This window comes from Phoca vitulina, unplaced genomic scaffold (genome assembly GCF_004348235.1).
Source record: "Phoca vitulina isolate PV1807 unplaced genomic scaffold, GSC_HSeal_1.0 scaffold30, whole genome shotgun sequence".
NCBI classification, from domain to species: Eukaryota; Metazoa; Chordata; class Mammalia; order Carnivora; family Phocidae; genus Phoca; species Phoca vitulina.
This window is the reverse complement of record NW_022589733.1, coordinates 18,047,973-18,060,293: the sequence shown is the minus strand read 5'-3', so window position 1 is coordinate 18,060,293 and position 12,321 is coordinate 18,047,973. Positions and strand designations below refer to the sequence as shown.

General features: G+C 61.8%; 2 protein-coding genes across 2 annotated transcripts in view; one reads left to right on the top strand and one right to left on the bottom strand.

Annotated features, from left to right (window-relative positions):
• ATP6V0D1 (ATPase H+ transporting V0 subunit d1) overlaps nucleotides 1-4,464 on the top strand; it is a 37,786-nt gene extending 33,322 nt beyond the window's left edge. Inside the window, exons 5-8 of the mRNA XM_032424343.1 lie at nucleotides 3,211-3,288; nucleotides 3,415-3,591; nucleotides 3,701-3,778; nucleotides 3,880-4,464. Coding sequence (XP_032280234.1) covers nucleotides 3,211-3,288; nucleotides 3,415-3,591; nucleotides 3,701-3,778; nucleotides 3,880-4,041 — 495 coding nt within the window. The 3' untranslated portion in view covers nucleotides 4,042-4,464. The remainder of the gene's footprint in view (nucleotides 1-3,210; nucleotides 3,289-3,414; nucleotides 3,592-3,700; nucleotides 3,779-3,879) is intronic.
• A 523-nt stretch (nucleotides 4,465-4,987) lies between these two features.
• Nucleotides 4,988-10,457, bottom strand: HSD11B2 (hydroxysteroid 11-beta dehydrogenase 2). The gene is made up of 5 exons (XM_032424342.1): nucleotides 10,193-10,457; nucleotides 6,615-6,827; nucleotides 6,336-6,521; nucleotides 6,113-6,250; nucleotides 4,988-5,919 (listed from the first exon to the last, which is right to left on the bottom strand). Exons 1-5 carry the CDS (start codon nucleotides 10,455-10,457, stop codon nucleotides 5,498-5,500), a joined length of 1,224 nt encoding a protein of 407 aa, XP_032280233.1. The 3' UTR covers nucleotides 4,988-5,497.
• Nucleotides 10,458-12,321: the final 1,864 nt, after the last annotated feature.

The window sequence follows — 12,321 nt, the reverse complement described above, 5'->3', positions numbered from 1 at the left end:
TCCTGGGGGCTTATCCACTTACTTGCTGGCTCCCACGATGGGTGCAGGCTGCATGGAACAGGTTCTCCATCTCGTGGCGCCTGCGGCAGGCCCTGATAAGATCAGCAGGAGTGGCTGGTGCCCCACAGCTTGGCCTGTCAGAGCTGGCTCCTGGATGGCCGCTCCCCCCCTGCATCTAAGAGGGTCACGGGCCACCACCCAGGTCAAAGCTTTCAGGTTTACCCCGCCTGGACTGTTGCCAGCAAGGACAGGCTTTGAGCAGAGGCAACACTGTGCTCAGTTATGGTGGAGGGAGGGACCCAGCCAGGTGTAGCCAGGTCACCACGTCCTTCTCGGGTTTCCAGGCCTAGAACCAGTGTCATGTCCCAGCATCCGCATCCCCCACCCACCTTCTGCTTCCCCCCCAGGCTGTGGCACAGGTTGGTGACCCCTGGAGATAGAGTGAGCTTGGGATTCATGGGTCCGCACTGCCCTGGCCCAGAGAGGCTAGGAGCAGGGCTGGGAGCCAAGGCAGGGGGCCGGCCAGGGACCAGTGAAGGACATTTGGGACAGACTGGGCTCTGGCTGTAGTGAGGCACTGAGCTGTGGCACCAGGACCCCTGATGGGCTGCAGCTCGGAACATGGATCAGGCCCCGAAGTGGGGGCTGAAGATAGCCCAGGCCAAGGGCCCTGCTGACCTAACCCTGAGAACATCTGTCGGTCGGATCTTTACAGTGAAGTTCTTCTCCTGCCTGGGTTGGAGCTAGGGGACCAACAGAGGGCCGCCGCCTGAGCTGAGGCCCTCCAGTCTCCCTCCAGGAATCTGGGCTAGAGTGCAAGGGAGGCTCTGGGGGTAGGTGAGGAGCCTGCTTGTAGGTTGCAGGGGTGTAGGCACGCGCAGAAGCAAGCACGGAACGTGGGCCAAGTGGCATGCGGTTTGCTGTGCAAGTACAGGTTTCAGATGGACAGCAGGACACAGGTCTGGAAAAAGAGGCAGGCACAGGATCAAGTCACCCAGGGCCTGCAGTGCCAGGCCAGAGTTTGAACTGTGTCCTGTGGACGGGGTCAGCCAATGAAGGTTTGCCACAGCAGGGCAGAGTGTCATCAGAAAGCTGCCTCTGGCTGCAATGTGGAGGACAGAGCGGAGAGGTGAGACTGAGCTAGGAAGATCGCTGACTTCTTTAATCGTCAGGACCGCCCTAGGAGCTAGGTGGGCATCAGTATCCACACTGGTAAGATGAGGAAACTGAGGGCTCAGAGAAGCAGGGTGGGTGGCCTGAAGCCACTTGCTAGACCCTGGCAGCCCTGGATCACACCTGGCTCAGCCTGTTTGCACAGCACGTGCTCTCATCTCCCCCGCTAACAGGGAGGCAGGCCAGGCAGTGAGCCGGGGCTGTGCATGTGCACGCCATCTGAGTGCTCCCGCCCGCCCAACTGGCCTGCTGCCGGGATCCCTGCCCTGAGACTGGGTGAGGGGTGCGGCTGTCCCCCCAGCCTCACCCACACCCTCACCAGGCCTGACTGGTTCTAGCTGGAGTCACTGGCGAGGGCTGCTCGGGCACCAGCTCGTAAACACGGATCCAAGGCTGAGGGCGCCGTGCCAGGACCGCCCGCTCGTCAGGCAATGTCCCAGCCCAGTGGCCACAGATGGGAGATTAGACGGACCCTCAACCGCCTGGCGGGTGGGAACTGTAGGCAGCTGGTGCAGCAGCCGTGGGCTGGCAGGCTCCAGGGGACAGGGTGGGGGTGGGGAGGTAACCTTGGTACCTGGGCCTTTGGGGTCTTGCCAGTTTCTTCAGCTGCCCTAGCTTCCTGAAGAGAGTCTGGGCCTATCCCACCACCTCCCCCGACCCTGGGCTCAGCCTCTCCAGGGACTGGTATGGCTCGGGGAAGGCTGGTGGCTTCCCCACAGATTGGAGCTGCAGGCCCCACCAGGGCAAGCTGGAGATTTGGGCACAGCCAGCTTGGCTGGCCGTGGGGAGAAAAGTGGTTGGGGACAGTCATAGAGGAACTAAGTCACCACCAAGCATGGTAGGATTGGCAGATTGGTTTCTGCCACTCAAGCCCTCTGATTCCTGGGGATCTCCTGTGCTGGGGTCCACTCTCTCCTTCCAGGTTTCTGGCTCCCTGACCTGTCCTAGACTTCTGTTTCCTGTGACCCCAGTGGTCACCACAGGCCTCCTCCTGAGCCCAGCTTGCCCAGTGCTGCTGGCCAGGCTCTGCCTGTGCTTGTGAACTCCTGAGTCTCATCTCACCTCCTTGGGGCAGCAGAGCCTGGGGCCCAAATCAACTGGTGGTGGGTGGAAACGTCTCCGAACCTTGGAGGGCAGACCTTGGTGCTGAAAGCTTTCCAGGCCTCCCAGCTCTCACCCTCAACCCTGAAGAATAATCTCTAGCCTGTGGAGCCAGAGTCCCTGTGACCAGGCCACCAGAAAGGACCCAGGAGGATCTGAGTGAAGGGAGCGCCCTGGGGGCGCCGCAAGACCATCCCCTCTCTCTTGACAGGTGCCTGGTTGGTTTTATGAATGAGTGCTGGCCGGGAACTAGGGCCTGAGCTGACCTGTCCTTTACTCATGCCCAGCAGATCCAATTTGTCCAGGCAGGAAGTGCTCATTCCCACCACAGCCCATGGGCCCAGCCATTGCACTGCAGGGCTGTGCAAGCAGTAACCATCCCTCAGCAGGAGCGGGGCTGATAATTTGCTTGCCGCTTCACGATGCCTGGGAGCTACCTGAGGGATGGAAGGAGTTCTGTGAGGTGGGGTGCCAAGAGGGGCCAGGGCACCCAGGCCAGGCTGTCTCCGTGAACTCTCAGGAGTCACCTTCCTTCCCCAAGCCCATCAACTTGTGGTTTGCTGAGGCTGAGGAGGGGAGGTTTGGGGGAAAGGCAGGCAGAACAGCTGGGGGCAGACCGAGCCCCCTCTGAGCCTGGCCTCCTGTGGGATGATGGTGTAGGGGCGTGTAGGGGGCAGCGCACCATGAAGCAGATGGTCGGCCAGAAATGGCTCTGTCACTCCTGGGTGCCGAGAGACAGCAGGCCAGCTGATTAACAGTTGGAATTTATGGATGTTTCCGAGGCTCTGACATGGGGGCTCCCTGGCCAGTCCATGGGTGTGATGTCTGGACTCACCATGCAAGGGACTGGGGAGGGAAAGAGGGAACTGTGAGGAGGAGGCCAGGCAAGTCCCCCAGTTCCCTGCCTGGGTTGACTAAGCCCCCTGGTCTGCACAGGCCTACCTGGAGTCCTTCTACAAGTTCTGCACCCTCCTGGGCGGGACCACAGCCGATGCCATGTGCCCCATCCTGGAGGTAAGTGCCTGCCCACCCTCCCACCTGCCGGTCCCTGGTAGCCCGGGCCTGGGGGAGGCCCTGACAGCTGACTGGCAACCGCCCCCTTCCCCTCCCTCTCGCCGTGCCTGTGCCTCGGCCCCACAGTTTGAAGCTGACCGACGAGCCTTCATCATCACCATCAACTCGTTCGACACAGAGCTGTCCAAGGAGGACCGGGCCAAGCTCTTTCCGCACTGCGGGCGGCTCTACCCGGAGGGCCTGGCCCAGCTGGCTCGGGCTGACGACTATGAGCAGGTGAAGAGTGTGGCCGACTACTACCCGGTGAGTGCCCCGGCTGCAGCATGATGGGCGGGCATACTGGCATCTGCATCCCCACCCCACACCCCACAGCGCCCTCACGCTCATGCTGTCCATCCCTCCCCTGGGCCAGGAGTACAAGCTGCTCTTCGAGGGTGCAGGCAGCAACCCTGGAGACAAGACCCTGGAGGACCGATTCTTCGAGCATGAGGTGAGGGGTTGCTCCCCTGTCCATCGTAGGGAGGGGTTGGTGGCCCGGGCCTGACTCTGCCGTCACGGCCACCTGCACACCATGGCTGCCTCTGTCTGTAGGTGAAACTGAACAAGTTGGCCTTCCTGAACCAGTTCCACTTTGGTATCTTCTATGCCTTTGTGAAGCTCAAGGAGCAAGAGTGTCGCAACATTGTGTGGATTGCCGAGTGCATTGCCCAGCGCCACCGCGCCAAGATCGACAACTACATCCCCATCTTCTAGTGCCCTGGCCCGAGGATGCCCACAAGTGTGTGTCTACGTGTGCTGTGACAAAGCCCATGGTTCACATGCCTGCCCTCGGGGGTAGCACATTGTCTTAGTGACTTTCGGTTTCCCTGACCCTCTCTGAGATGGCTCTTGGGCCTGAAAAGGGGCTGGGCACCTGCTCTCCCTACCAAGGATAGACCAATTCCCCCTCTCCCCCCGCCCCCCGCCCCAAGGAGGACCCCTCAGCCCTCTGTTTACAGCCACTGACATGTCTGAGAAGCATGTGGTCACTTCCCTGAGAACCCCTGGGGCAGCGTGAGCCTCCTCTTCCCTCTGTGGTTGGCCCAGGGGAAGGATAGAGTATGTGTCCTTGAGGCATAGCTCTGCAACCCTGTCCCTCAGCTCTGCCCCCTGAGACAATAAACTGCCCTAAGCCTAGCTGTCTGCTGTCTCCTTTGGGCCCCAGTACCTCTTCCAGACCCCCAACTTCCCTTGGGTGCCACCCTTGTCGAGCCCACCCCCACCCCAAGCTTTCGACCCCCCTCGCTGGCCCTCTCCGTGTGCAGCCAGGTGCTGCAAGGTGGGGGAAGTCACTGGAGGCCCAGATAGGCCTGTGGAGTTGGGTCCTGGCCCTGGAGGGTCCCAGGCCCCCGTTTGCCTCATTGAGCCCCACTACGCCCTAGGCCAGGGGCACTACGCCCTAGGCCAGGGGCACTACCCCCATTTCACTATGAGGAAGCCCAAATCTGTGGCTAAATGATCTACCCTCGGTCAGTGAAGGGGGATAGGTGTGAACCACAGAGCCTGTGCCCAGAGCCTTGGCCCATGCTAACACCAGGGGTTCCCCAGGCAGTTCCCAGTCTGTCACCCAGCCACAGCCTGTCACCCAGGCAGTCACCCCTCTCCCAACACAGCATCTTTCCATTCTAGGAGAAATAAAAATTTGTATTTAAAAGGTGGCAGTTGGGCAAGTGGGGTATGCAGCCTCCCTGGGGCTAGGGGGCTTGGGGTGGGTGGTCAGGGCCCTAATTCTTGAGCCAGTCAAGAAACAGGATTCACCCTTTGAATTGCAGCACTGAGGCGCTGGTGCCTTGAAAAAATCCTGAGGGGGGGTGCTCCCCACCCCACCCAGTCACTCCTTCGTCTGCAGAGGCACAGTCTGCGGGATCCTGTCAGAGTCTACAGCCAAGTCTTGCACAAAACTCCCCATCCAGCTGGCTTCTCCCAGCTACATGGTGGAACCTTGCACCCAGGAGGGTCTGTGTGGGCTTCACGAAGCAGTAGAGAGGCCGGGAGGTTGACTGGGAAGCCTCAGCTTCACCAGGCCTGGCCTGGGGCACTGACCGAGTAGGTAGGGCTGGGGTCCTTTAGGGCAGGCTCTAGGGCAGACTTGGGGGTCACAATACCCAGGGGAGGGCCAAGGGCTCCTGGGACCTCCTCTGCCGGAGCAGCTAGGCCGACTGGGCACTGCTCATTGGGCTGCCATGGGGGGAGGGCCTGGGTTTGGGTCCGGGTCCGGGTCCGGGGCTGCATCCTGGGCTGGGGCCGAGCCAGGCCGGCCAGGCCGCAGCGCTCTCGGCAGACAGTGGCTGATGAAGAAGGTCTGCAGGAAGCGGCGCCGCAGGCCCTCAGGCAGGTAGTAGTGGATGAAGTACATGAGCCCCAGGCCGCGGCCCGGATAATAGCGGCGGCAAGGCCGGGCGGCCAGCAGAGCGTCGGTGATGGCGTCTACGACCGGGCTGAGGTCCGGCAGCGCCAGGCGCAGTGAGTGCAGGAACTGCCCGTGTAAGTGCTCGATGTAGTCCTCGCCGTAGGCCTGCAGCAGCTCTCGGGGCAGGCTGGCCAGCAGCAGCTGTTTGCGCTGCTCCCACTGGCCCACATTCCGCACCGACTCTGGGGCGGGGAGGGGGGAGAAGGAGCGGCAAGGTCAGCGTGAGGTCAGTTACGGAAGCCAAAGCCAGACTCAGGCCCGTCTATCCCCCAACCCAATCCCTGCCTCCAGCCAGAGCCATGCCCATTTCTCAGACCTGATCCCACCCCAGAGAAGACCACACGCATATACCCCCATCCCAAACCCGACCCCCACCTGTCTTAAAGCAGCCAGGCTGGATGACGCTGACCTTGACCCCCCAGGGCAGAAGTTCACAGCTGAATGTGTCCATGAGCAGCGCCATGGCCGCTTTGGAGGTCCCATAGGCTGCCAAGCACGGGTATGGCATGTCTCCTGGGGAGGGATTGGGAGCGAAGCAGCTCAGCCTGCGCCAGAGTCTCCGGCATGCCGCCCCGCTCCAGTGGGGAAGGGCCCTCACCTGCTGGGCTGCCCACAGTCACGATGCGACCCCTAGAACGGCGCAGCAGTGGCAAGAGACCCTTGGTCAGCTCAAGGGCACCAAAGAAATTCACCTCCATGCAGCTGCGGAATGTGGCCACTGGAGACAGCTCCACATCGGCCACCACATCGTTGTGGCCTGCGTTGTTGACCAGGCCCCACAAGCCTGAGGGCACGGAGAAGGGGGCGAAAGAAAGGAGGAAGCTCTGGGTCAGGCCAGCAGCAAACCTCTAATCCCTGGGGGAGCTATGCCACTGACCTGTGCTGGTGGTGTGGGCCTTTGTGAACTCCAGTGCTCGGCTGATGTCTGCTGGCTTGGTGAGGTCCATCTGCAGCAGCCTCAGGCGAGGGGAACAGCAGGCACGCAGCTCTAGGGCGCCGGGGCCATCCAACTCCAACACGGTGGCCAGCACCGTGAAGCCCATGGCGTCTAGCTTCTTGGCCGTCTCCTTGCCAAAACCAGAGTCACAGCCTGGCCAGGGCAGGGCAGCCAGTGAACTCCCACTGTGGCCCAGTCTGGCCTGAGACAACTCTAGGATCACCAGGGTCCGGACAGGATCCAGGCCCCCGGATATCCAATCTTCCAGCAATCAGCAGCCCTCCCTCCTTTCCCGGGTTGGCCTCTGCAGGCGTCTCCCCTCTGGCTGAGCACCTGGGCACCAGCTCTCTCACAGCTGCCAACTGCTTGACTCCCCATAGCTACCCCAAACATGGCTTACGATTCCCACTTTACAGATGAGGACATTGAGACCTAGGAATGCGAAGTTGCTTCCCAAAGTCACTTAGCAAACAAAGAGGAAGGCCAGGACTCTCCTGGAGGTCAGCGTGAGACCCTGTCTCAGCCCCGGTGTCCTGCCTCCTTTGCTCTCAGGCCTCAGCTGGCGTGCGTGGAAGCACAGCCTCCCTCCCTTTCTAGCTGTCCTTGCCTAGGCTTCTTCCTCGTACCTGGCCTAGGAAGCAGCCCCCTCTCTGGTCCTGTCCCATCTTGCCCCCTTGAATCCATTCTCTACCTAAGCAATCAGAGAGATCTTTCCAATAATGACAGTATCACTCTGCGGCTGAAAACCTTTCCAAGCCCGCCCCCCCTCTCCCCCGCAGCCCCCGGGATGAAGCCCAAGCTCTCAGCTCCCGTCATCACAACCTGAGCCCCACCTCCTTTCCCTGCCAACACCCCTACTATTGTTCCAGGCTCTAGGCAAGCTGGAGGCCCATCCCCACCTCACCCTTGACCCCCAGCTCTTGGAATTCCAATCAGTGGCAACAGTGGAGCATTCTCTGAGCCTCAGACCCACTTGCCCCTAGGACAGGCAAAAGCCTAGATGGGGAAGAGAACAGACCTGCATTTCAATCCCTTCCCACACCCAACAAGTGTGACCTGAGGTCAGTTACCACTTTGGAGACTTAATTTCCTGTCTTCAGTATGTAGAGAGAGGAACCACCAGGCAGAGCCAGAGTGGGGGTCTGATAAGCAACGCTCCCTTCTTGATTGTTCCCATTCTGATCCTGGCTCCATGGGCAGCCAGCAAGTGGAGGGAGAGGCCTGTGAGCGCCGAGGCTCTCTGAGGCCTGCCTCCCTCGTGGTCCTGCTGAGCAGAAGCTTCACAGTAGCCCTGCTTCCCCAATTCTGGACGCTCGGGGGCGGGAAGCCCTCCCCACTTCAGCCCTGCCCCCTCTGCTGCGGCGGAGAACAAAGCTGGGCAGGGGGCTGTGAGCTGGGCGTTGTGTGGGTGGCCAGGGGACTGCAGACAGCCCTGGGCTGCTGGGTCCTTCCAGGGCACGTGGCGGCTGGGGGAGGCGAGTGAGCACATGTGTGTCCACTCACCTAAGCTCCCTCCCAGAGCAGGCAGGCCCTTCACAGTGAAATGGAGGCCTTCCAGAGCCTTCGCTCTGTGGTCCCCACAGTCACCCATGCCTTGCATACCCTCTTGTTCACCTGTACACACCTCCAACCTGCCTGCATATTCACACGGGGTTTCACTGCCATGAGACGCCCCTGCCACCATCAGTGCACAAATGTGCACACAAGGCACTCGGCCACTCGGCCCAAATTCTGACTCCAGGGCTGAGCTCTTGGAGTGGCCTTGGGTGGTGGATTTCAGGGACATTCTCCAGCAGCTCTGGCAGGCTCAAGACACTGTTCCTGGCAGGTGAGGCAGGGTCTGGTCACCTCTTTGTCTTGCAGTCAGGTGGCGAGAGAGGAAACCGCAGAGAAGCTGGAGTGGCCCGGGCCATACCCTTCCCCTCTCCCATCGCAGGGCTTTACAGCCAGAGATGGGGGAGCCCAAGCCTCAGATGGCGTCCCACCTCTGCCCTCGATCTCAGGCTCAAGGCAAGGAGAAGTAACAGCAGCAGCATAAAGGCCTGAGGGGAGATCTCAGGAAAGACTGCCCACTGGGTCCCTAGTACCAGCAGACAGCCCGGCTCCTGTTGAGGCAGCTCACAAATTAGAAGGCAGAGCTCACAACCTACCAGGAGGGTCTCTGTATCTTTCCTTCCTCAATCCCCTGAAATTTCATACTGTACCCTGAGCTCTGGTCCCACTCATCCAGCCTGAACCCTGCTTTAACTCCACCCTCTTGCTGAAGCCCAAAAGCCCTCATGCCATCCTTATTCCCACCCCACCTCAGCAGTCTGGCTTCTTGCTTGGCATTCAAGGCCTCTTCTGAGGAAACAGCCTCATATCCCACCACATCACAGCAGCCAGGCTGGTTACTGATTACTGGTTACTGGTTACTGTTCCCTACCCAGGCCATGCTCATTCCTGTCTCAAACCTTTGTCCCATATCCACACTTTGTCTGATCCAAAACACCTTCCACACTCCACCTATCTTCACTCATCCTCCCAGGCCCAGCTCAAGGATGGCCTCTGGGTAGTTCTCCCAGGTCCATCTGATCAGGCAGGGCCCCCTACTGGACAGAGCCTCTGAGAAGCCAGTCTAGAGGAAGCCCCCAGCCCAGGGCCCAAGGTAAGGGCAGAGCTCTGAGAACCTGTCCAAAGCCATGGGCGTTGGGGGAGAACTAGGCTGCCCTTCCCCCAGTACCCCCTGGCCTTTCTCCCCCTCCCCACTTCCGGCTGGGCCTCAGTCCCCCTCCCCACCCCCCCACCCCCACCTCCGGTCCTTGTGGTGACAGATTTATTCCCTGCTCCAGACAAAGGGAACTCCACCAGGCGGCCAGAGGCACCTAAGTACAGCTCTCCAAGACCTCCTTCCTGGGCACTGAAGACCAGGAGGAATGTGGGGTGGGGTGCTGGTTGCAGACTCTGGACGGCTACCTCAGCAGTTTGAGGGTGGGTGGTGGGTTCTGAGAGGCAGCTGAATGCCCAGATGCTCCTCATGGTGACCTCAACCTTTTCTGGAGTCCAACGATCCCAGCCAACTGGGGGGTGGGCGCCCCAACTCCCCATCTAAGCGCCTTCCTCTGACCCCAGGAAAGAGGAGATGGGGCGTCCCACGTGGGGATGTTTGGCAGAGTTCAAGGGGTGACCATCCTCTAAGTCCCTCAGAGCACGCCCCCGGCCAAAGACTGCTCTCTTGGGGAGGGGCGTAGCATAAACCCCAAACTCCAGGAGGTTCCGTCTTTCTCATGCAGCAGTTGTCCCTGCGCACCTGCCCACTCCCGGCCTCATTTTCCCTCCAACACTCTCCACAGCGGCAGGTAGTCAACCCGGACTTAGGGAGGTGCCTTGCGCTTCCTACTTGGCTCACTCCCGGCACCCAAGGGAAGGCGACACTCCCACTCCTGCGCTGGGGTCCCGCCTTGCCTTGGTGTGCTCATGGGGAGCCCTCGGAGTGGTCCCGCCCTCGAGCCTGGAGTCCCCGCGCTCCGCGCACTCACCGGTGATGAGCACCGCGCGAGTGGCCACGGGCAGGCGCGGCGGGCGCGCCAGGCGGGACAACGCGATCCAGCCGGCGGCGGCCAGCACGGCGAGTGCGGCCGGCGGGGGCAGCAGGCGCTGGCACAGCCAGTCGAGCGCAGCCAGCAGCGCCAGCGCCGCCAGCAGCGGGCGGCCCAGACGCAGGTCTGCGCGCAGCAACTGCAGCAGCGCGCGGGCCGCCACGAGCAGCCAGGCGCCGCCCGACGGCCAAGGCCAGCGCTCCATGGCGGCCGGGCCGGGCCGGGCCGGGGCGGGGCGGGGCAGGAGCCGGGCTGGGGAGCAGGGAGAGGGACTTGGGGTCCGGGGCGAGGGGCGCGGGGTGCAGCAGAACACCGGCCAAGGGCGGGAGGGACACTCGCTTTCTCTGTTCGCCCTCGAGCCGAGCTTATAAAGAGCCCCGGGGGCGGGGGAGGGGGCGGAGCGGAGGGGAAGGGGGCGGGGCTTTCCTCCACTTCTCACCCGCTCCCTCCTCCGGGCAGGTGCCCCCCCCTTCGCCCCGCCCCCGCAGCCAGATCTGCTTTCTAAGAAGCCGGAACAAAGTCCCAAAGTTGCTGCTAGAGGAGGAGCCGCCTCGTCGCGGACGGTGCCGGGAACAGGGCCGTTCGGTGTAGCCCTCGTGCCTGGCATCTGCTCACCCCTTCGCCCTCCCCCACCACCACGCGCCCAGGGCCGCTGAGCCGCCGCTCCCAGGTGAGCACACCCCGCTCACACTTGCTCGGAACACCTGAGGACACGCACAACCTCCGTCAGCTTGCCACACTGACAGCACCGGCGCGGCCTCCCGGCCTGCGGGAACAGCGCGGGGAAGCAGCCCGCCCTCCCCCGGCCGGCCGCCTCAGCCGCAGCGGGCACACGCGCCGCACTCCCACGCTGTGCGCGGCCGCAGGTCCCTCGCGCACACACACGCCCTGGCGCGCGCTCACACCTAGGCAGCCCGCGGCCACAAAACCGGCTTGTGGCGGGGGTGGGGGGAGCAAGATGACTGCCCAGGCTCTTGGGAGTCTCTCGCCCCGCCTTCCACCTTCTCTCCAGGGCCCAGTCCTGGGGATGCACCAACCCCACCTCCTTCTGCCTAGGTGTGTGGGAGTGCAGGTGTGTGCGTGTGCGTGTGTGCGTGTGTGTGTGTGGCGGGGGCGGGGTTTCACAGAAAGTGTCTAGGCTTTCCATTACCTCCAGCCCACCCTCCAACCGATACTCCTAGAGTCAGGCCAATGGGGACACCTGGAGGGTCAGTGAGGGCAGCCTCTAGGACAAGGTGATCCCTGTCTGACTCCCATGATTCCGCAGGGTATAAAGTAAGTGCTGTGCGTGTGGGTGCATTTCCCTGCCTGTATATATGAAGATCTGTGTTTGTGTGTGGCCCAGCGGCCCCCCATCCTGCCCACCCCCATGTCTGGCACCCTGTGTTTGGCATCCACGCTAGGGCTCTGCCAGGCACGAGGAGTTGGTGCCAGCACCTGGCTGCCAGGCCCTATTCTGAGGGCAGTAGGTGCAGTCCATGGCAGAAGGAGTCCCTGCTTCCTGTGGGCCTCTGGACCTTGCCCACTGCCTCGTCTATGCCTGAACTAGGTCCTGGGAGGTCATGGACCCCTCCCAGCCCTGTGCTCAATCTCTATCTTAGGTGCTCAGGCTCTGTGCCAGGGCTTGGAGGCAAAGCCTCCTCCAAAGCCTTCCCTGCCACCCAGGCATGGCTCCCCGGTGGGCCACAGGAGTCTCAGGGAGGGGGCTGGGAGCCATTTAGGAAGGGAGGCTCTGGGTGGAGGGCCCATCTCCTGTCCAGAGCCACTGCTGTGCCTTCATGTACTCCTCCACTTGTAAGCACGGATGGCGGGCTAGCCCTGGCCCTGGGAGTCAGGACTTGCCTGGGGAGGACATGTGTGCCTACCTTGAGTACATGACCTTGTGTACCTGTTTGTGCCAGGATTTGCAAACACTTGTGTCCATGTCCTGTGCCATGACCCTGCATGTGCATGTGAGTACATTTGTGTGTGTTGTGTGTGCTTCTGGTGACTCTCCCTCCATCTGGGTCATCCTTTGGAAACTCAGGGAAACATTCCTCTTCTAAAACCTGCTGACTTCTGTTGCCCTG